General features: G+C 36.6%; 1 protein-coding gene across 21 annotated transcripts; it reads left to right on the top strand.

The window, feature by feature from the left end:
• Positions 1 to 654: 654 nt before the first annotated feature.
• Positions 655 to 21,237, top strand: LOC18421709 (uncharacterized). Of its 21 annotated transcripts, none has more exons than XR_016054007.1 (15): positions 655 to 1,093; positions 1,618 to 1,674; positions 2,386 to 2,556; positions 2,722 to 2,808; positions 5,673 to 5,755; positions 9,290 to 9,392; positions 9,571 to 9,685; positions 11,499 to 11,714; positions 12,841 to 12,899; positions 14,507 to 14,610; positions 15,054 to 15,499; positions 15,951 to 16,034; positions 17,794 to 17,834; positions 20,617 to 20,635; positions 20,740 to 21,237. XR_016054007.1 is itself a non-coding variant. In XM_020662053.2 (14 exons), exons 1-14 carry the CDS (start codon positions 962 to 964, stop codon positions 20,794 to 20,796), a joined length of 1,332 nt encoding a protein of 443 aa, XP_020517712.1. In that variant the 5' UTR covers positions 655 to 961; the 3' UTR covers positions 20,797 to 21,237. The 21 variants fall into 21 exon arrangements, 12 of the variants coding, with proteins under 12 accessions (XP_020517712.1, XP_088720811.1, XP_020517719.1 ...); XR_016054001.1 differs by having other exon boundaries at positions 14,503 to 14,610; XR_016054003.1 differs by lacking the exon at positions 15,054 to 15,499 and adding an exon at positions 13,922 to 13,996 and having other exon boundaries at positions 14,087 to 14,610.

Here is a 21,237-nt window from a genome sequence, read left to right as displayed (position 1 = left end):
AAAAGGGTGAGGCTTTAAACAATCAAATTAAAACGCACCTCAAATTTTACTATAAAAGGTTGTTTCAATGCCCAAAAATCCTTAAAGCAATCATCTCGACCTCAAGATGTATGAACATGAGAAAAAATAGATTCCAAGTATTGAAAATAGTACATCCTATAATGCATTTTCTAGATCGTCAATTTTCAAGATTATCAAGTGTCCATAGATCTGCTCGATTTATACTATTTTTATAGCTTTAAAATTTATAATTAGAGATGAAAATAAATTTTCAGGCCACCACAAAATTTCCACTGCTAAAATAATATCTATCAATACTATTTTGAGGTGCACTTTACTTGGATTGTTTTGGGCCTTGGCCTTATACAAACCATACTCATAATTTTCCTTTATTTTTATTGGAAATCATTCAATCACGTTTGTTAGAGAACCGTATTCAGAATGTACTTAAAATGCACGAGGTCTCATGAGTTGCGTGTAAATATTACTACAGAGTAATATCGGCATGCACCATATCTCGTGAATAGACGATGCAGATTAACGCAAAGGAATGTTCACTCATTAATCTCCACCGTCCTTCATCAGGAACTGACGATGGATAGCCTAGTAGTACGATGTGCATGTATACAGCAGTGAGCGGTGTACTGTATGCTTGAGTCTTACTGTTCACACTGCAGCCAACGATATCCGCTAGAGATTGGGTATCGACGCGAAATTTCGGAGGATATTCACTGAAATATGACCCCATGGCGACGAAATTTTGGAAGATATTCAATTCACTGAAACATAAACCCATGGCGACCCGGGTACTCCGGCCCAAAGTCCAAAGCGGGAAGGCGAGGTATAAGCCGTTTGGGCTATGGAGCGCGGCCACTGCAACTGCAGTGAATTGATTTAGATTTTAGAGAGAGAGAGAGGAAAGGAGTGATCGATTGACATTTTAGAGAGAGAGAAGAGAGGAATGCTTCTTCGTGTCTCAGAGGATGGGAGCAAGAGGCGTCATGGCTTCTTGGACAATTACAGGCAGCTTCACCAAGCTCTTCTTGATCTGCAGAGAGCTGCAGATCATATATTTGACACTGTGATTCAAAGAGTATCTCCAGTCTCCCTAGAGAGAGATGTTGGATTTTGGATTTCAGTTTGGAGAGAAGTTTAAATTTTTGATTTCTGTTTTGGTTTCATCAGGGGCTTGAAGCCATTTCTCTGATTTCAAATGATATTCAGATGTAATTAGGGCTGAATTGCAATTAACAACCTGAGAAGAAAATGTATTAAAAATGGTAATCTGATGAATTAGGGATCCCTTTAGTTCAGCAAGAGAGTGAGAAAATGAATTTGTCAAATATTGGATTTAAAGATTGAAGCTTCGCCTCTAATTAGCTACCTTGTTTTATTTTGTGGAATATTGATTTTAAAGATGAAGCTGCAGGGTTAATTCTTATTCTGGATTATAACTGAAATTGCATTCAACTGATTTAACTAGTTTGAGTATGATTCTTAGCTGTTGCTCTCAATTACAGATTATTCAGATGAAAAAATGTGATTTCGGAATTTAGTGTTCAACATTTTTTTCTTTCACGACCCAGAATTAAATTGCTCTTCTTTTCGTCATTGCAGACTGAAAAGGAGCAGCAAAAATTAAATGCTGTTTTGCAGAGAATTGACAATGCTAAGGTATTATCCTGCTATGATTTTCCTTTTCTTTCCTCCCCGTAACTATCTGAGTAATGATTAGTTAATAAGTTTATTAATGGTTTTCTTTCATCTTTTTGTCCTTGTTATTCTAGTTTAAAAGGACGGCATTTTACTTGTAATTCTGCCCTTAATTTGCCCTTTTGACTTGTATAAACTATAAAATACTTAAATTTCCTTTTGTTCGTTTTATTTTTGTGTGATGTCAAAAAATAATCTAGTTTATATTTTGCATTTGGAATTATCACTATATTGCCAAATTTTCGAAATTTCTTGGTGCATTTGGACCTGAAATGGTAAATACCCAACGTTGTAGTTTTCCTTAGCATCACTTGGATACTACTAGTACATGCTATCATTCAAGTTATGTAGTACTAATTTTCTTTGATTAATATATCCTTTGTTGAACTTTTATCTCAATTGATTTTCACGTTGTACGAATTTATGAAGTTATACAGCCATTTGTATGAGTGCAGTGAAGTGTTATTTTGCCATTTACAAGTGCAGTTTTTATGTTTCATTGGCTTTTCTCGTTTCTTTTCAAGTTTTATTTTGATGAATGGACGCTAAAATCTGTGAAATGTCCTGCAAGCTGGCACTATTTATTTGAAAAAGTAGTCATTAATTGCTTATTCATTTTTACTGTATAATCTTATTTTCGGTGAATATTTTGTAATTTTTGTAACTTGATAGATCAAGATTGATGCTTTATCACATACAAAGAGAGCAGCTACTGTGAGATCTAGTTCAAGTTATCCCTTTGTAGGCGAGGAGGATTTTAAGCCTTTGTTTGGATGCACAGATGGTACTAATGACTTAGAATTTCCTATAGCGAAGTTGCTATTGAATGGAGGTTTGAATAAGGTATTTTTTTTTTGTAATTCTACTTCTAGTTTATCCCTTTGATGTTTCTCATCTAGTATATCTAGTTTGAATAAGGTATTTTTTTTTGTAATTCTATATCCCTTTGATGTTTTCACATCACTTCTAAAATCCAAGAGAACTCACATATTATGACTGTCATGGAAGGATTTAGGGGAAGATGGCACACTTGAGCTTTTTCAGTTTTTCTCGGAGACAACATCTGAACATATCCCAAAGGAGGTGAAGTCAAAGGTTAGAGTGAAAGTGACGATATCTCTTGATCATTTCCTGTTCAAATTATGGCTCTTTGATTGCTTTTAATTTTATTTATTTATTACAGTTAACATTTTAAAAAAAATTATTTATTTTCACTCTCTTCTCAATATACCAAAACTATGATTTTGAGAGGAACTTAAACCTTTTATGTTTCACATGGAATAGATAAAGGCTGCACTTACTTTATGACTTTCCCCTCTTATCTCTTCTAGCTTCATTAAGTGCATGATAGCTACTCTCATTGGATAATGAAATCTCTACTCATTGATATGCGAGTACTTTTTTGGCTTAACACAAATAGCACCAAAGTTTCATTTGCATAAGGAGCCCAAGATGATTTCTGTTTTGGTTTAGCTTATATTGTACTAATTTCACTCCCCATGTGGGTCTCTAGTAAAAGAGATAACAGAATGACCTTCTATGAATGACTGAAATATCCTAGGTTCCTAACATCTCATGACAATGCTCAAAATTTCGCTTCCAGTGTATGTTAACAAAATCTAACAAGCATCCACACTCAAATAGACATTTATTTCTGCAATGTGTGATCGCACAGGTGCAAGTATTTATTTATATGTCCTCAACCCCCCCACACTGATGTATTGATTCCATATCCACAAATGCCTAAACAATTGCATGCACAAGAGCTTGCAGAAGATCCCCACGTCCTATCCAAATGAACTCAATGACTCATGTACACTTGCAAAGAAAGGTCAAATACATATGCATACAAATGAACACATGGCCACACATAAAGCACAACCTGCAGATATGCATGCTCATGTGCAGGCATGAACACTTCATGTTCATACTGCATGAGCAGTCATTTACATGATTGAAAAGTCATGCACATGATTATGCCCTATGGTGCATTCTTGTTTTAGAGAATTCATGCTTCTGTACCAGCATGTGCCTTTGGATCTATTTCATGTTGCATTTATATGTCGATTTTGTTTCCACATGAGAAATGTATGAAGCTTGCATGTGCAAACTTACTGGTCAACATGTTCATGCATATATTTGTGCTAGAGAATTCTATGTGTGTGCAGATACAACTGCAGCATGTATTACTTTCTATGCATTTACATGATTCAGGACAATTGTGAACGTGTACTTGTTTTCTTTGTGTTCCCCTGTGTATTCTTGCGTGTGTCTATATACTTGTACATGTTTCCCCATCGTAACTTTGTGACATGCTTCCATGCTTAGCTATGCAAACATTTCATGCTTGGGTGCACAAACATTTTTGCCTTCTTTGGGGAGGATGTGCACGTGTGCAGTTATATTTGCTGAGACAGTTTGATGTTATAGTTTGAGAGCCTTTTGGGGTAGGATACTAGTGAGGCCCACCAACTGGTGTCATGATTTGTGAAAATTAAAAGAGTCCCTTAGGTCAGTTCAAATAATCTCAAAATCACCACGTATAGTGTTTGGTTGGTTTGAGTAGTGTTTTAGTGATTTGAATGATAAAGGTGGTTTGTCTTTTGGTGTTCTTTTGGGTGTGGAAGTGATCGTTACGTTATTGGCTATGTGAACAGGTCTTGAGATATATGCCTTTTGTTTTTGCCTTCATTAGGAATATACTACTAGACATGCAATAAGAAGTGTTGCAGGGAACTTATATTGGTGTTGGGGTCCTTGACATAGTGGCTCAAAGATTTGGACAAAGCAAAATGTTTATAGTGTTTCAGATAGCTCTGTCAAATTGTCTGACACTTCAAGGAAATTCCTGTTGCATGTTGCAACACTTTGATGATGATATTTAGGTTGCACATTTTGATACTTATGCTTGGATGTTCTGTTGCTTCTTAGTAAGTGATGGGGCTTACTTCTGATACTTAGACAATAGGTTTGGCACTTCTTGGAATTAGTACCCTTTTGGTACTTCCTGTGACTTGTGGGACACTTCAAAAGGAAGTGTCACTGCATTAATATGCGGTGTTTTGGGCAGTGCCCAATGCCAGAAAGAATGTCAAGTTGGAACTTTCATGTAAGGTCAATTGGAACCTTGGGTCAATTTACCTAACGTTGCTTCTGAGATTATTTGGTGCTTTTTTGTTATTTTCCGGTTCAGTTGTCTCTGTTTTTGTTAAGGCATGCCGTTTTTCTCTATAGCCCTTGCCATTTTTAAAATTGGAGCTGGCATATTTTGTGTGTGGATTCTGGAGGGCTACACATCAAAAGTGTTATTGATTATGTGGGGATGCAGGTTAGAAGTTTTTTATTGTTATTGTTATATCTTTTGACATCCTGTCATATCTTTTTATGCCTTGTCCTAGTTAATGAAAAGGCAGGCCAAGGATGTGGACGATACTCGACCAAAGTTAAGTTTTTTATGTGCATATGTGTGTGCAGTGGGTTTTCTTCCTATGGATACATGTTGTAATTGTAATTTATCTATAAAAGAAACTAATTTGATGTTACAAGGAAATTTTACGATAGGGAGACAAGTCCTGATTTCATATGTAAGCCGCCTTCTCTTATTTCTTTTCATTTTTTGGATGGTCAAAGGAGTCAATGGATGCATTTTTGATTGCTGATGTATGTTTCTTAATCTAAATTCTGGTTTAATTTGTGTCGGATTTTATTCATTACTCTTGGACTTCAAAGCTGCACTCATCTCGGGCATCTGTCCCTATAAATATGGCATCTTATTAACTTCATTAGGAAAGGGTAACTATTGTGTTATGAGTATTTGTCTACCTCTGAGAGGCCCACACATTCTAGGTCAGTTATATTCACTTAGACTGGACACTTCACGATGAGCAAGTTGACCCCCTTTTCACTAATATTATCATTGCTGTTTCTCTTTAACTGCTTGCTTTTCTTATCATGTATAGGGAGATGCTGAACCATTACAAAGGAGTGGAATGTTTTTGGTGAATCAACCGCCACATCCTTTGATCAAGTTGCCTCATGAGAGGTGATCCTAGTTATGATTATTTTTCTTCAATACATGTCATATGGATAACTTGCATTGTTTTATGCGTCATTGTTTGACCTTGATATTTAGTTGTTTTATGTTTTTGTTGTTCATGGTGACCTTTTTTGGGGTTTCTAATTGATGTTTTGGTTTAATATTATGAAACAGCAGAGAATCTTTATCTGACAAACAATATGGTCCCTGTTTTGTAAACTGATTATGCTTTCTTTTGCCATCGATTTTAGTGCCCTTCGTACACTGTCATTATGACTAATGTATTAAGACCGGAGCAGAGGTCGAACCAGTGGAGGCACTAGAGCGCAAACCGGTTCACCAATCAGACCGTTCAAAATTAAAAAAAGAAAAAGAAAAGAGAAAATATGATAAATTGAGAAATAGAGAAAAGGGAAAAAAGTAAAAAATCTAAAAAATAGAAAAATTCAGAAAATTGTTGGTGACAATAAGAAAATTACACATTATAAGTGCACAAGATTAGAAGCCAAAATTACAATTTATGTAAATATAAAACATTGAATCCTGACTATGGAACACCTTCCATAGTTCAGCATTTTCCGTAGATGCATTTAAGAATTAAAAACCAAAAAATATAAATATTCAATTTTTTTATCAAAATAAAGGAAAACATATATGCACAAAGCCCTAACTATGGAACAATTTCCATATATCAGCATTCTCTGTAGTTCAGTTGAAGTTTTAAACAACTAACAATAAAATAAGAAAAGTAAATGAAGAAAAAACAAAAAAATTAAATAGCTTTATCCAACAAAATGCAAAAAATCCACCAAATAAGCAAATGCTTCCAACATTAAACTACCAAGCCTAAAACTTATTATATTGAATGCAAACAACCCATGGCAATGCTTTGACAAATAAGTCATTGTTTGCAAAACCCCTAAAACAGATGACAAAATTTTCCAACTTTTTAAAATCTAAATTAGAAAAATCAAGATATAAATCAAAGAACTTTACTTGGGGCTTCAAATAGAATGAATAGCCAGAATTCCCTCGAATATTCGCCACTATGTATCCACAATCTAGGGTTTTTCAGGTATATATATATATATATATATATATATATATATATATATATATATATATATATATATATATATATATATATAGAGAGAGAGAGAGAGAGAGAGAGAGAGAGAGAGAGAGAGAGAGAGAGTCACCATATTCACTCTCTGTGTGAAAACCCTAGTTTTGACACCCCAAATCCCAATCAAAATGATAGAAGCTACCAAAGTGCCCCTCATCATATTAAGAATGATAAAAAACACCCCAACATGATCGAAAATGATGAAAAGCTTTGGTCAATGTCTGTAGCATATCAGGACTGACTGGTTCGGTTTAGACCGGTTGAATGGGTCTGTCCAGGCATCGAATTGGATATCTCCTATTTGATGCAGGTTCACTGGTCCTCCCGATATGAGATCCTCAGAAAGACTGTTGCTGGACTGTTTCCTACTCCGATCAGGCAAACCAACGTATCCCATCCGGTCTTAATTTCACTGGGCATCACATTATAAGTAGCAAAATAGGAAAGAAGAGACCTCATGAGGTTCTTATTGTAAAAGACTAAAGTTACCTTATGAGCGGTGCCTTCATTACCTGCTCCAACACAAAAGGCACCAGCAAACACTGTTGTGTTGACCATCAACACAATTAAGATTAAAGTTATACCCATAATCCATTTTTAGATCTTCTGAATGCAGCCTTAATCTCATAGAACGCCTAAACTGAACATGATTCTGATTGGAAGTGCGAGCATAAATTATGAGAGGATAGACACAGGAAACAACAATGTCCAATGTTCTCTTTCCAATAATAATCAAAACATTTTTTTGTTAATTTGGTTGCTTCATGGCTGCTATTTTTTGGTTCCTTGCTGGCAAGGTTAAAACAATTGGCTGCCGGCTACCTAGGTGGCCGGGCCAACAATCTGCGTAGGTGTAGCCTAGCTGGGTGGGTGGAGGCAGGTCTGGGCGCTTGCCTAGTGCCTGCTACCCCCTTATTACAAAAAAAAAGAAATAAAAAAAATGAAAGCCACATTAAAGAAAAGAAAAGAAAAACTTTTAAGGCTTATTTAAGGCCCTTCTCTCTCTCTCTCTCTCTTTCTCTGTCTCTCGTGGGCCTATGCGCTCTCACTACATATACGAAGGAAACGAAGAAGAAGATGGCCTCCAAGTGGTTAATGTGAGGCCTCTCTTTCTCTCTCCCTCACACACACATACACACAAAGAGACACATGGACCCTTATGTTAACATGTAAGAAGAAGATGATCTCCAAGTGTTTGATGCGAGGTCCCTCACTCTCACAGGCTCTCTGTCTCCCTCTCGACATGTTAAAAGAAGAAAAAGAAGAATGTACTCCAATTGTTCAAGACCTCTCTCTCACAAACAAGGATCATATGATCTCTCTTACTCTGGATAAGAAAAAAAGAAGATGATCTTTAAGTATTTCATGCGAGGCCTCACACACACACACAAACACACTCAATCTATACTGACACAGACACAAAACACACAGTATATATATATATATATTTTGTGGACCCGAATCCGCTAGTATGGAACATCTTCTTTTCAAAGTGGAATCACCTATTATATGAAAGAATGAAATAGTGCTTTCGTTGTTGTGGAATAAGAAGCCTTCGTATCTTAATGCATGTATTTGATTTATTCGGAGCTATTAGAGCGGGATCCACTTTTTGGGGAATATGAGTCGAAGCAATAACAAGAATATTTCTAGTGGAACATCTTTGACAATCTCTGGAGAGATGGTTCACTAATAGACCAAGGGATAAGTAATTCGACTCATTCACATACAGATCATGAATGTTTGGAATCGAGACATTGCTTTTGCTAATTCTAATTGAGGGATGACATTAAACCGGTCCATTTTTGGCGTCATATACATAGTTAGCACATTTGTCGTTAGCACGTTCGTCATAGTTAGCAGCTCTGCATCAAGGTCACCATCAGTATCGATATCATATATATACACGCACACACACATAGTTTGTCGTTAGCATGTTCGTCATAGTTAGCAGCTCCGCATCAAGGTCAACATCAATATCGATATCATATATATACATGCACACACACATAGACACACACACATAAGACATATGGTGCCCACCCCAAAGAAGCACCCCCACTCTCAACCTCCCATCCCCCTTTAACAAAAGGGCCGCCCAGCCGCCTAGGTGGTTAGGGTCCCTGGCTGCCTAGGTAGCCACCTCCACCTGTTTGAGGGTTGCCTGCTGGCAATGGTTATGGGCATGACAAATATTACAAATGTACTCTAGAGTCTAGAGTTTTGCTGTGACAGGGGGATTATTCTTGTGGCTATTGACTGACCTTCATCTTCTACAACAACAGGGAATGTTTCTAGTTTATTTTAGTCACGGATGCTTTATGCTAGCTAAAGATATGTTGCTTTTCGCGGCATTCTATGTGCAAAACTTTTTGTAACACTAACACTTCTATTGTTATTGTTGATATTTCTAGTTTATTGAGGGCGGAGAGTAATAGCAGAGGTGTTCCTTCATCCATCCAAAAGCATCAACTGCTGCCGCCACCACCGCCTAGTTTACTTCCTCAAGCTTCGAGAGTAACATAATCATTTAGAGCTATTTACCCTTTTAGGTTTTTGCGCAATCAGTTGATTTCCACCCATATTCATGGACTATAATGTATTCTGTTAAATCTGTTTCATTTGATATGTTAATGTGGTTCTATAGTTCTTGTTGGTCATTTTTTTTTTTTTTGTGTTTTATTGTTGTACTTAGCTAAATTCAAAATCAGAAGGTTTTGCATTTAAATCTGCAAAACAGAAGGGATCTATCAGATTGCCAAACCCCCTCCTGGACCTTCCTGCAGTTTCTGAAACAACACGAAATGGTGGTGAGTTACCATCTCAGTTGTCAGGCTTACGAGTTTTCTAAATTTCATATTGGAAATTTTCGTTTTCAGCAGTCACGTCTACATTGGAGTATGTTTCATGAGGATCACTTGTATGTTATAGATACTAAGGCAATTTTTGATCACCTTCAAAGGTTCCTTTTTTTAATGACAAAACGTAACATTACACAGACCACAAACAGGAAATTCAACTCGGCACTAACAGAGATTACTAGGATGCTTCTCAGGACACCTATAAGATAGAAAAGAGCAAAAGGCCCAGGCATTGTCTCTTTGAATATATTCCTACTTCCCAATGCTCCCCTTGTGTATGGCTGAGGAAAAGGGAGTTGTCCTACCATTTTGTCGATGTCCTGCTTGAATGGTAATTGGATGGAATTCTTCAGCTGTGCTAGTGGTGCACATTTAAGGTCTGTAACATACAGGCCTTAAACAATCTGTATAGTAAGTGCAAATTGGAAGAGAATTATTTTGGAGGCTTCAAAATGTGATTCTCTTGAAATCCCCAGGAATGAAGGGATTGTTCATATTATTTTCTTCTGAGAATCTTCTGAATGGAGTACATTGGCCCTTTATATTTCAAGTATTGGTGATTATATGGTGTCAAATTGTTCATTTGGGCCTACAAGCAAAACTCCAACTTAGGAGTACTATGGGATGTAAAGTTTTATGAAAACAAGTTTGATCCACTCTAATGGGCGGTCAATGTTGAAGGTGATTGATTTGGAATATTTGTTGAGCTTCAGTCCATTTCTTAAATGATGGAAAAATCTTGGGTGAGCCCACTAGCTCACAGGAAAAAATGAGCCCAACAGTCCAGATTGAATCTGGGCCGATCTGACGGTCATGGATGTTTGGTAGTGCTTAAATTTTAATTTTTTTTCTACAAATCCAAATAACTTGAAATTTGGAGCGTGTGTACATCAAAAATAGGTGAATATTCGAAAAATATCAAAAAAATATTTTACATGAAATAAAATGACCAAAATACCCCAAAACTTTTCAGGGGTATTTTGGTCATTTATTTTTTGTGAATAATTTTTTTTTTTTTATATTTTTATTAGGTGTGCCTTGATGAGAAGAACGCACGCCTAAATTTTCTAGTAATTTGGATTCGTAGAAAAAAATTAAAATTCAAACACTACCAGACATTCGTGTTCGTCAGATCGGCCCAGATTCAATCTGGGCCGTTGGGCTTATACTATTCCATGAGCTAGTGGCCTCACTCAAGCTTTTTCCCTTTAGTGATATAGATCAGAATTAGCATAATTTGAGAGTTATGGGGTCCAAAAAACATTCCCATGTAGAAATTTATCAGAATGAACAATTTGGATACGTGGGTCATTGAAATCTGTCTCCTTTGAGTGTTCTTGTTGATGTATTCATAATTGGAGTTTACTTCGTCAAGTTAGCTGTGTTTCTTTTTGGATTAATTGTAGTACCTTTTTTTTTAATTAATTGTTGATTGATTAAGTCTTACTTGGAGTTTTGGGCTTCTTTTGCTATGCTTAGCCTAACTTGATTTTGCTAATGAACTTCACATTGAACAACTGAGATTGGCTGATTCTTGTGTTCCGTTTGGTCAGAAAATTTAATCGTCTTAACTTGTTGGCCTGTTTACATTTCTTTAATATTTAACTTTTATGAATTATATGATTTTTCATGAGTTCTCATTCATGCCTCATTTGTGTTTCTCTTTCTGAGATGGCTACTATGGCGATATTGTATTTATATAATTGGCTACTATGGCTACTATGGCGATATTGTATTTATATAATTGCAAAATATTTTCCAGGTGGTGATGGATCGCAAACAATAACAGAAAACATAAACACACACACTCCATCAACTCAAACATTGCCCTTTTTAGCACCATCACCTCCCCTTCCTCCACCTCCTCCTTCACTAGCCACAACATCGTCCATCAAGGAGCATGATGCTACTGAAACCTCTAAGTCTGTGAAGACACACGAGGTCAATCCACCACGTATTTCATCATTACCTTTTGTAGGTGAGTTCTCTGTCGCTCTTATTATTTTTGTTTACACGTCTGGTTGCAGTTGTGGCTCTTTCTTTAGCAACAAACGTTTTTACAAGAACTTCTTCATTACAACTCCTTAATTATTATATATATTCAATTTTTTTATTCTTACTTCACTGTAGGTACATTACTTTTCAGCAATACTTGGGTTGCTATCTCAGACACTCCTGATATGACTTCATTTAGTACCACACCTATACTAGTATCTGCACCTGGCAACTCATAGAATATATTTTCCCTTTAAAGGCACATATCGTTCCTGCCCTCCATGCATAAATGCGCATGATTACAATGTGTCTGTTGTGCTCTCGTGGCCTTTAGATAGTTTGCTAGTTTTTATGATACAGAAACTCCCAGTCTGCCGCTCTAGTATATATTCTCTAGTATTATATGCATACAATATATGGATGACTGAAACACTGTTTCTGTTGTAGTTTTATTTATTCTTGTCTCTGATTGTTGTCAGCAATTCTGGAATTCTCCTGAAGTCATGTAGGGAGTTTGTGCAGGAGGTTTATGGGATGAATTGGGTTATAAATGTTTTGTAATTTCTGGACCTAAATAATAGGGACAAAAAGCAGTTGGCTCTCGTCAAATCATTTGTTTCAAAAAACGCGGTCTGGATCAGGAATTGCCTAATCCAGACTGGGCATTGGCTGGGACCAATCTGCTTCCGGCCAAGTATTGGTACCGGTCAGTCACCCCCTAAAACCCCCATTGTTTATTATTTTTCATTTTTAACTTTCTTTTCTAGGCATATTTCAATATGTAAAACCTTCCTAAAACTTTTATCACTTCATTTTTTTTATTATTAATTTTTTAATATTTTCCCAGATTGCGGATTCGGACCAATCTGGATTTGGCAATCTGACATGGGTTTGGGGAGTGCATGATCTGCCCTCCGATCCGTTCTTTTAAACACTGGTTGAAATTAAGATCCATCGAAGCAGAAATAGTTGTTTCACTGATTATGTTACTTTTTGAAGCGCTCATCCTCTAACAATCATATGGACTTCAATCCCATCTTCTTCATGGTTCATTTTCTGATCTTTTGTTGCTCTTCTATAGCCTGATTATATTCTTTTTCTTCTTGCAGATTCCAAAAGAGCTGCCCTTCTTGTTTCTATACGTAACCCTGGAATAGTTCTCAGAAAGGTAAAGCGATGTTTTTAAGTTGGTTTGGCTGGTTAAAATGGTTTTCCTTTAATGTGATTTTGGATAAATTGGCTGAATGGTTTTGGTGTTTCTCTTGGATTGAAATGGCTTTTGTTCACTATATTTTTGTTTTCATCAAATGCCCTGTTGGACAAATTGCTTTCTTTGTACTCAACAGGCATAGTCTCAGAATATTAGAATGGGATTGTATACCATGGAGACCATTTACCTTTGATACAAGGAGGTCACAATTCTTGATAACCATCTGATTTAAAATTTGATGGATTGGGTGTATCATGAAGCTCGAAAAAATTTCTTTTGAATTTTGAGCCTAGTTAATGGAATAAATGCTACTGCCCAATTTCACATCCAATGGTCAAGATTAATTATGACCTTCATGTGTTAAACTTAATGGTCTCACTATATACTTTTTTATTGTTTCTTGAGAACATTGTCCTCTTAAATGAAAACCAGCCAAGGCATCTTAAACTGAAAATTTCTCCAATCTTTTAAAATTTTTGTTATACATTAATCTGACGCGTTAAATATGACAGGGTGTATGAAATACATATGGTCTCATATGGAAAAAATATGCACACGCACACACAGCACACACAAAAAAGCTCGTAAAGAGTGGCCAAAAACAATAATGTTTTCTGAGAACATTGTAGAGTGTCCACCTATTGAAAGGAAACCTAAATTTTCACTTAAACATATATGCTTAGAAACCATTGAAAAAAAACTTGATATCTTGCTGGCTGTTTGAACTATGCACACCAATTACCTCTCAGAAAAACGTTGTTTTTTTTTTGGTGAAGAAGATTCCTAAGCTGATGTCTGGCATTAAGATGAAACATTGACATCTCATTTTCGGATTTTAATTTTTTTTGAATTGTTCTCTGTGTTAATTTACTTTTTGTTGTGGATCTGGTGAAAAGGTTCTATGCTGATGCCGGTGGAATATTTCTTTCTCCATTAAAAAACGATATTTCTTTTGCCATTATTTGTTTCTTACTGTATAGGTAAGCCGGTATTTGGAAGGATCGTATGAAACTCTTTTTCAATGAGAGGGTTTACACAGGAGTTGTCTGCTAATTGTATGTACTATGACCCTGGATAAAGGAAACTGAAGTAAGAATTACCGTGGAGATTGATCAGTGAGGCTTTTTTATATGTTTCCTCTTCAGGATGGCACCACAAATTTCCAAGGCGTTTTTCCCCTGATCATGTTTTGCAATGCTGTTACTTCACTGAAAGGGAGTTTTTTGTTTAAATAAGAGGCCTGAATAAATCAGTTACTTATAGGATATATGGTACCTTCTAGGAGGTCTCTTCTTTACCATCTTTAACTCTAAGTCAATACATGGGGAATATTACGTCTTCATATGAACAAGAGGCTCAACTGTTAAAGGAAAACTGGGTTCTAACTGATCCACTGTGTTATTCATCTCGGGTTAAATTTTTGTATGCAACGAGATTGAATGCCACATCAAGTTAACCTGGTTTTCCAAAATGTGATGCTATTTGATATTTCATGGCATCCACAAGATTTTCCTTTACTCAGCCATTTTGCGTGCTGTCTATCTCATTGTACCTTTAACAGACAGGTCACATGCAACCTGATTCAGATGCAGTAGGTTCTTCTGCTTCACCAAAGAAAGTCATCAAATCTAGTGGATCGGAAAACAGTCCTATAGCTGTAAAACCCAAGGTTTTTACTGTACTGTGTCATATATCTTTTTATTATTTGGTTGTTAGCTTTGTTTCTTTGCCTCTAGACATGCACAACTCTCTCTCTCTCTCTCTCTCTCTCTCTCTCTCTCTCTCTCTCATTCATAAACATGCTGTATGAGCACATTATACCCTCCACACCAATGCTTTGGTATTGTTGGAGAAAACATTTAGTAAGAACACAGACCCATTATTAATTTAGTTCAGAGGCTAAGGAGAATAAATTTGGAAAGCCATGCATTCAAATTCAGGATAATTATATTCATTGCATCAAATGGTCTTCCTTTTGAACACAAAATAAACTAGTAATGCTTTTGTAGTCTCAAGATTATGCTTCTGTTATCTAATATAAAATTAGATGATTCAGGGAGGTTTTCCTTTTGCATGTTTCACATGCTGACTTCTTGTAGGTTTGGCGTGCAGCATACCATGATGCAGTTTTTGTTGACCACAGGCATATCATTCTGAAATTTATCAGCAAGTCACTGGGTTAATTATACTAGTGACTGGTGTAAAGAGTTAGTGTTCTAGGTCCTTTGCTAGCTAGTGGACCAGTTCAAGGAATGTAGTATGGTCCCAGTGCTGGTATCTTTATGATTTCAATTCTTCCATTAAGTTTAGAAACCTTGGCTTCCAGACCCCCATGGATGTATTTACTGAACTCAGTGAGAACTCTAAAGGTATTCTGGGGCCAGGTGGGAATTTCACGAAGTATTTTGGGAGGCCGGCAGTTACAATCTTGTGTTTCAGGTTGGCCCTTCAGGAATTGCTTATTCCATGGCTATGGAGGGCTGTTGATGCTTTGGACTTCAGAGGCTTTGCATTTTCTTACTCTGGATGCCTAGAGTGGGAGTGGCAGAGACCTTTAGGTGAAGTACATTGGGAGTGTCCATACTAGTGACGTGAAATAATTGTCCACCAAATCAGAATCTCTAGTAATATAATATGAAAGAATTGCCACATTTTCTCTGCACAGCTATTTTTATTTAGGAAGGCGAATGCCTCTTAATGTTTTTGTTGGAAAATTTATTATGGAAGTAGTTTCATGTGGTCGTTATTTACAATGTGGTCAATATTTATTTGATTACACTCATAGATTTTGATCCTTCCCCTCAAAGGTCTTTGATCAACTATATTTCCACAGATAGCATTTTACTACTAAGAGCTGGACAGACAAACCGTCTGAATTTATTTGATTCTTGATTTAACCTTGGATCCTTCAGCTTGGAATGAACAAACGTTTAATAAGAATGTCCCATGTTTATTGGTTAATTTTTCATTTTCCATCACAATTCATATCTATTAATGCTAATTTTGCAGTCGGTCAATCTTCTTGCTGAGGTAGCATCGTCCCTTAAAATGAGAAGGCTTTTGATGCAAGGTGGCTTCCATGGTAAAGAGCAGGTATTTGCTGTTGACCTAATTTATCCTTTGCGTGAGTGAACAAATCCATATTATGTAAATGTGCGGATACATGATGCTTATGTTCAGCCTTGTAAACATCTTGCTTTCAGAGGAAAATTGTTGGAATTCTCTTTCTGCCATATAATAATCTGCACCACTTTTTATGTGTACAACAATGCAATGCATATAGATCCTTGTAGAAAAAGTTGGGAAAAAGATTCTCCAGTTTCTTATTGTCTCTATCTTAGCATTACTTGTTAAAGATGTGACCTTTTTTTTTATATGTGGCACATCAAGAAGTGTAATGCTTATGGCCCTGTTTGGACGTCAACGTTTTTGCTTTTGGAAGAAATATCCCTTTTAGTTGTGCCCGGTATACCCTCTTGGCACTCCACTTCTCAAGGGTGCAATTTCAGGAATGTAACCCTGCTTATCTGCAAAACACTGCCAATAGCGCATTTTTTCATCTAGCAATAAAAGAGAGAAAGGTTTTTATGCCTCTATCAATCTTGGATAGCATTTGCAGGTCATTATGACCCATTAAGGCCTATTTCATGGCTGCCCATAAAGCCTGGTAAAAGAGAAGGCTCTGTTATGGCTACCAAGACATCCATATGGCGTATGTATATATATATATATATATATATATATATATATATATATATATATATATATATATATATATATATATATATATATAATCACGTTGGTGTTCGCCCCTAATTTTAGCTTGCATGATTTATCTGACAATGGATTTAAATGTTTCATATGATATAGCTGGTACGCTTGTCTATGCTTTGTCTGACTTCGAGAGAATGTTAGATAGATTCAATTTTATTTATTTTTGATGTTCTAATCATATTGAAAATCATTTCTTGCTGTTTCTAGCCAAAAATAACCTAGTGGCACTTATTTACGTTAGTGTTGGAAAACTCAGGAAGTCTGACTGGGATGCCCTGAGTGATTCCGGCTCGGCAGCCTGCTAAATCCTGAATCAAACACATGAACTTGCTGAGTCTAGACAACTCATAATATTTTGTTAGAATTTTTGTTTTGGTCTGAGTCTCTGACAGACTCGGTAGAGTCCGTCAGACCTGACTTGGGTTCTGGACCCTAATGATTCCTGACCTGATTTCCCCCTTTTTTTTTTTTTTTGGACACTGGTTTGGTTGTGCCTTATACTGCTGCCACATGAACTTTGGAACTTTATATTTTTGCTTTTATACCCACTGTAAACTTTATATTTTTGCTTTTATACTTGCACTGTTCATATTTTTCGACACAATTTCAATGAGTCTAACAAAGTGTTATCATTGCTGCTCTAATCATGTTGAAAATCATTTATTGCTGCTCCTAGACGAAAATAACCTAGTGGCACTTGTTTGAGTCAGTGTTGGAAAACTCAGTCTTGACTAGGATTGCCTGAGTTATTCCAGCTCAGCAGGCTGCTGAATCCTGAATCAAACACATGAACCAGCCGAGTCTGGACAATTCCTAATATTTTGTTTTTTTGGTTTGAGACCTAGCTTGGGCTCGGAACTCTATCGATTCCTGACCCTATTCCTTGTTTTTTGACACTGGCTTGCGTTATGCCTCATTCTGCTGCCACATAAACTTTATAACTTCACAATTTTTTGCTTTTATCCCCCCTGTAAAGTTTACATTTTTGCTTTTATATCGACTCTTTTTATATTTTTCTGATTTTGGACCACAATTTCAGTGAGCCTAACAAAATGTTATCATTGCACTGTGTGAACAGGCTGAAGGTCCTGATTACACTAGTAGTCCGTCCAAAAGCAGGTATTTCGTCCCCAGAAAGAATTTTTAATTCGTTCATTTTGTATGAATTGAACTTTTGTGTTCTCAAAATGGATCTGATTGTTGCTACTTATCATTTTTCTTCTTCAATCAGAATATAAGGTTACATTTTTTTTTTATGTTCTTTACCATAATCCAATCAGATGCGCATGAATTAGTGGCCACTTTTTGTTGCTCACTGTGTTTTTCGCTCACTATTCACAAAACAACTGAATATTTAGCATGAGATTCAGGAATAAAGAATTGCCTCCCCTCCGGTATTATGTGAGAAACTCATGCTTGGGAAGAATCAAGGTTTAAAGAGTCAAATATGGCTCATGAATTGGTCCTAAGGAAAACTGGGTTGAAGAGTTTCTCTTTCATTTCTCATGCTGAAAGAGAAATAGGAAACTATCTCCATAGACCCCATTTTCAACTTTCATTTCTCCATTGACCTAAGGTTGCAAAACCTATCTTACTATATAGAAATTCACTCTATTATATCTCTTAATCCCCTAAACATATTTTATTCATTTTTTACTAATTTTTTTAACCCAAACAAATTTTAAAAAGACATTTTTTCTAAACCCCTCTCTCTTGACATGATTTCCGTTCTCTCTCCCCCAATCAACCTCCCAAACTCTCTTCCTCTCTCTATCTCCTCCAACTCTTTAGAGTCAGGGAGGCCATGGGAAAGCTTGAACTTTGAGGTTTTGAAGGTAGCCGGAGCTCGATGGACACAGTGGCTGGAACCGTGTTTCTCTGGCGAAATGATGGGGGATCCATTTTCACGGCCACCATTTTGGTCGGAATCTTGACCGGAATGTTTAGGGAATTGGAGTAGCAAAGGAATTAGGGTTTGATGACGGTAACTTTGGCACAAATTTAAAGATAGATTGGATAGAACTACGAGTTGGTGCTTGATGGCAGGAAAATCGGGCAGAGATTGCAAGAAGAAAGAGAAAACGCAGATAACACCGATTGTGATTTTGTTGCCTGAACTTTAGCTGAAAATTACAGGGAGAACCCACAAATTTCCTGTTTAGGGTTTCACAGAGTGAATTCAGCCCCAATTTACAGGAATAACGGAGAAGAATAACGGAGAAAAATGAGTGTAATGGCCGAAAATTTGACCGGGATTTGCAAAGAGTAAGGGGAAATCTAAGGGTTAGGGGTTTTTAGCCTACTTGGAGAGAGGTTTTTGATGAAGATTGCGGCCAAAACGCAAGGTTTTCGGTGAAGGTTCCAGCCCAATAGTAGATTTATGGTGAAGACCCGGCCAATATTTTGGAAATGATTGCCGTGAAATTGGAGTCTTTCGTGGGAATTTGGTTGTCTTTTCGGCCTTAAAGTTTGTTTGCTCTGCTTGTTTTGCCGTGAAAACGCCACTGACACCGGAAAAGAAACCCATATCTTTTCCCAAACACTTTTCCGGCGATCTCGATGCATTCATCTCTGGGAAAGGAGATTGCCGGGAAAGGAGATTGCAGGACCTTGCTGGAAAAGGTGGCCTATTTTCTCTACAATCTCCTGGCTTCCACCATTGTTGAGCTGGAAAGAAATGGGTCAGAGAGGAAGAACTCTAGAGTGAGAAACACTTTAGGAGAGATTGAAACTCGTGAGAAGAGTTAAAAAAAATATGTCTTTTTTAATTTGTTTGGATTAAAAGTTGGAATAAAATTAGATAAAGGTATTTGGGGGGTTAGAAGATAGGTTTTGAAATTTTGGGTTTAGGAAGATATGAAAGTTGAAAATGAAGTCTATATAGATATTTTCCCAAAAAAAATTGGTCAGAAGTTATATGTGGTAAAAAAGGGATACAATTCTATTGAGGGAACCTTTATACATGCCCTTTAAAGTTATACTTCACGTGAAACAGTAATTGCTCTATTCATGATGGAAAACGTTTAGATACGGTTGCTACCTTGTACTGTGGAAAAAAAAAGCATGCTAAATCTATTGAAAAAGGTTGTTTTCGATGCTGAAAAACCCTCTAATTAATCATTTCGACTTTGACATGTATGGATGTGGAAAAAAATAAATAAAGTCCCAAAAATAACCGTCTATTATCAAGATTTTCATATGTTTGTAGAACTGCTCGATCTGTACTATTTTTTGAGTTTTAAATCTCATAATTAGATCTAAAGTAGATTTTCAGGTCATCATTGAAATTTCCTACACCAAAATTACATTTTTTGATGAACTTTAGAGGTGCATGTTAGATTGTTTAAGGTTGACACCTTATACAAACCACACCCAATCATGATAGACTAGTATATGGTACTAATCCTTGGTAGTTTGTGTCCAACTGATTTGCAATTTGATGCTTGGTGGCTTCTATTGTTTGTTACTGGATGATGGCTTTTGTAAGTAGGGGAAACGTTGCAACATGTGCTCTCTTGATTATGTGTTTTTTTATTATGTACGAACTGATGGTCTGTATAGTCCTTTTGTAAAACATTGGAGAAGACCAATCTTCTATCATTTAAAATCAAATGATTATATGACTGGAAAACCAAGGTCTTGAAGAAAATGCTTTAACCATGTAAGCTGGAGCTGGACTGTGGCACATGGTCGACAATGTTTTTCTTTCTCACTGCTAGACCAAACTCTGCTTATTGCTCCAAATACTTAGAATATGCATGATTTTTCTTAGTATGCTTACAGTGACCTTGTCATCCATCCACGGAATTAAGAAGCTCGTAACTTGTTTTTAAATTGTCTACTCATATTACCCTAAAAGTGTCTTTATGTGGCTGATCTCTGTTTCTTTCTCTGTCCACAGATCGCAAGGACCGCTTCCAGTAAGTTTTCACTTTTTTTTGCCTTTCAATGATAGCATTTTCTGCTACTAAGTTGGTTTATTATGCTCTCTCTGTGATAACTAAAATTTCCCCTGCTATTGCAGGATGCAGAATCAAATGTGTCCAGTGATCGTAGTGAAGAGGATGATTGGGATGACTAGATTGTCCCGATTGATTTCAACTAACAGGCTACTGCTGTGTACATCCCTGTCAAATCCACTATTTGGATAAAGAAAAAAAAGAAGATCCAACTACATTTGGGACGCATTCTGCCGAGAGGGGGGGAGTGGCATCTATTCCTGTCAATCTGCAATCTGCAATCTGCAGAAGCAGATGCATGCGGCCTGAAATTAGGTCCGACCTACTTCCATGTCAATGGATCTACAGAAGCAGATGCATGCGGCCTGAAATTAGGTCCGACCTACTTCCAAGTCAACGGTAAAAACTTGTAGTTTAGCACATGGGCTATCCAAACACACCTGAAGGTATTCCTCTATTTATGGTCAGGTTCAACTGCTAATTTTTGTGTAAGCCTCACCATGGTGGTCCATCGAAACAGGCCCTTAGTGGTTATTGAATCTTAGAATTTGCTCCAGATAAAA

Source organism: Amborella trichopoda, chromosome 4 (genome assembly GCF_054954075.1).
Source record: "Amborella trichopoda isolate Santa Cruz 75 chromosome 4, AtrichopodaSantaCruz75HAP2 v2.0, whole genome shotgun sequence".
Lineage (NCBI taxonomy): Eukaryota > Viridiplantae > Streptophyta > Magnoliopsida > Amborellales > Amborellaceae > Amborella > Amborella trichopoda.
Note: the sequence above shows the minus strand (reverse complement) of the source record. Positions and strands in the feature narration are given on the sequence as shown.

Coding starts and splice junctions, on each gene's coding strand:
- LOC18421709 (XM_020662053.2), top strand. CDS start 962: ATGCTTCTTCGTGTCTCAGAGGATGGGAGCAAGAGGCGTCATGGCTTC. Junction 2,809..5,672: donor CAAAGGAGGTGAAGTCAAAG/GTTAGAGTGAAA, acceptor TATCATGTATAG/GGAGATGCTGAACCATTACA. Junction 16,035..17,793: donor GCTTCCATGGTAAAGAGCAG/GTATTTGCTGTT, acceptor CTGTGTGAACAG/GCTGAAGGTCCTGATTACAC.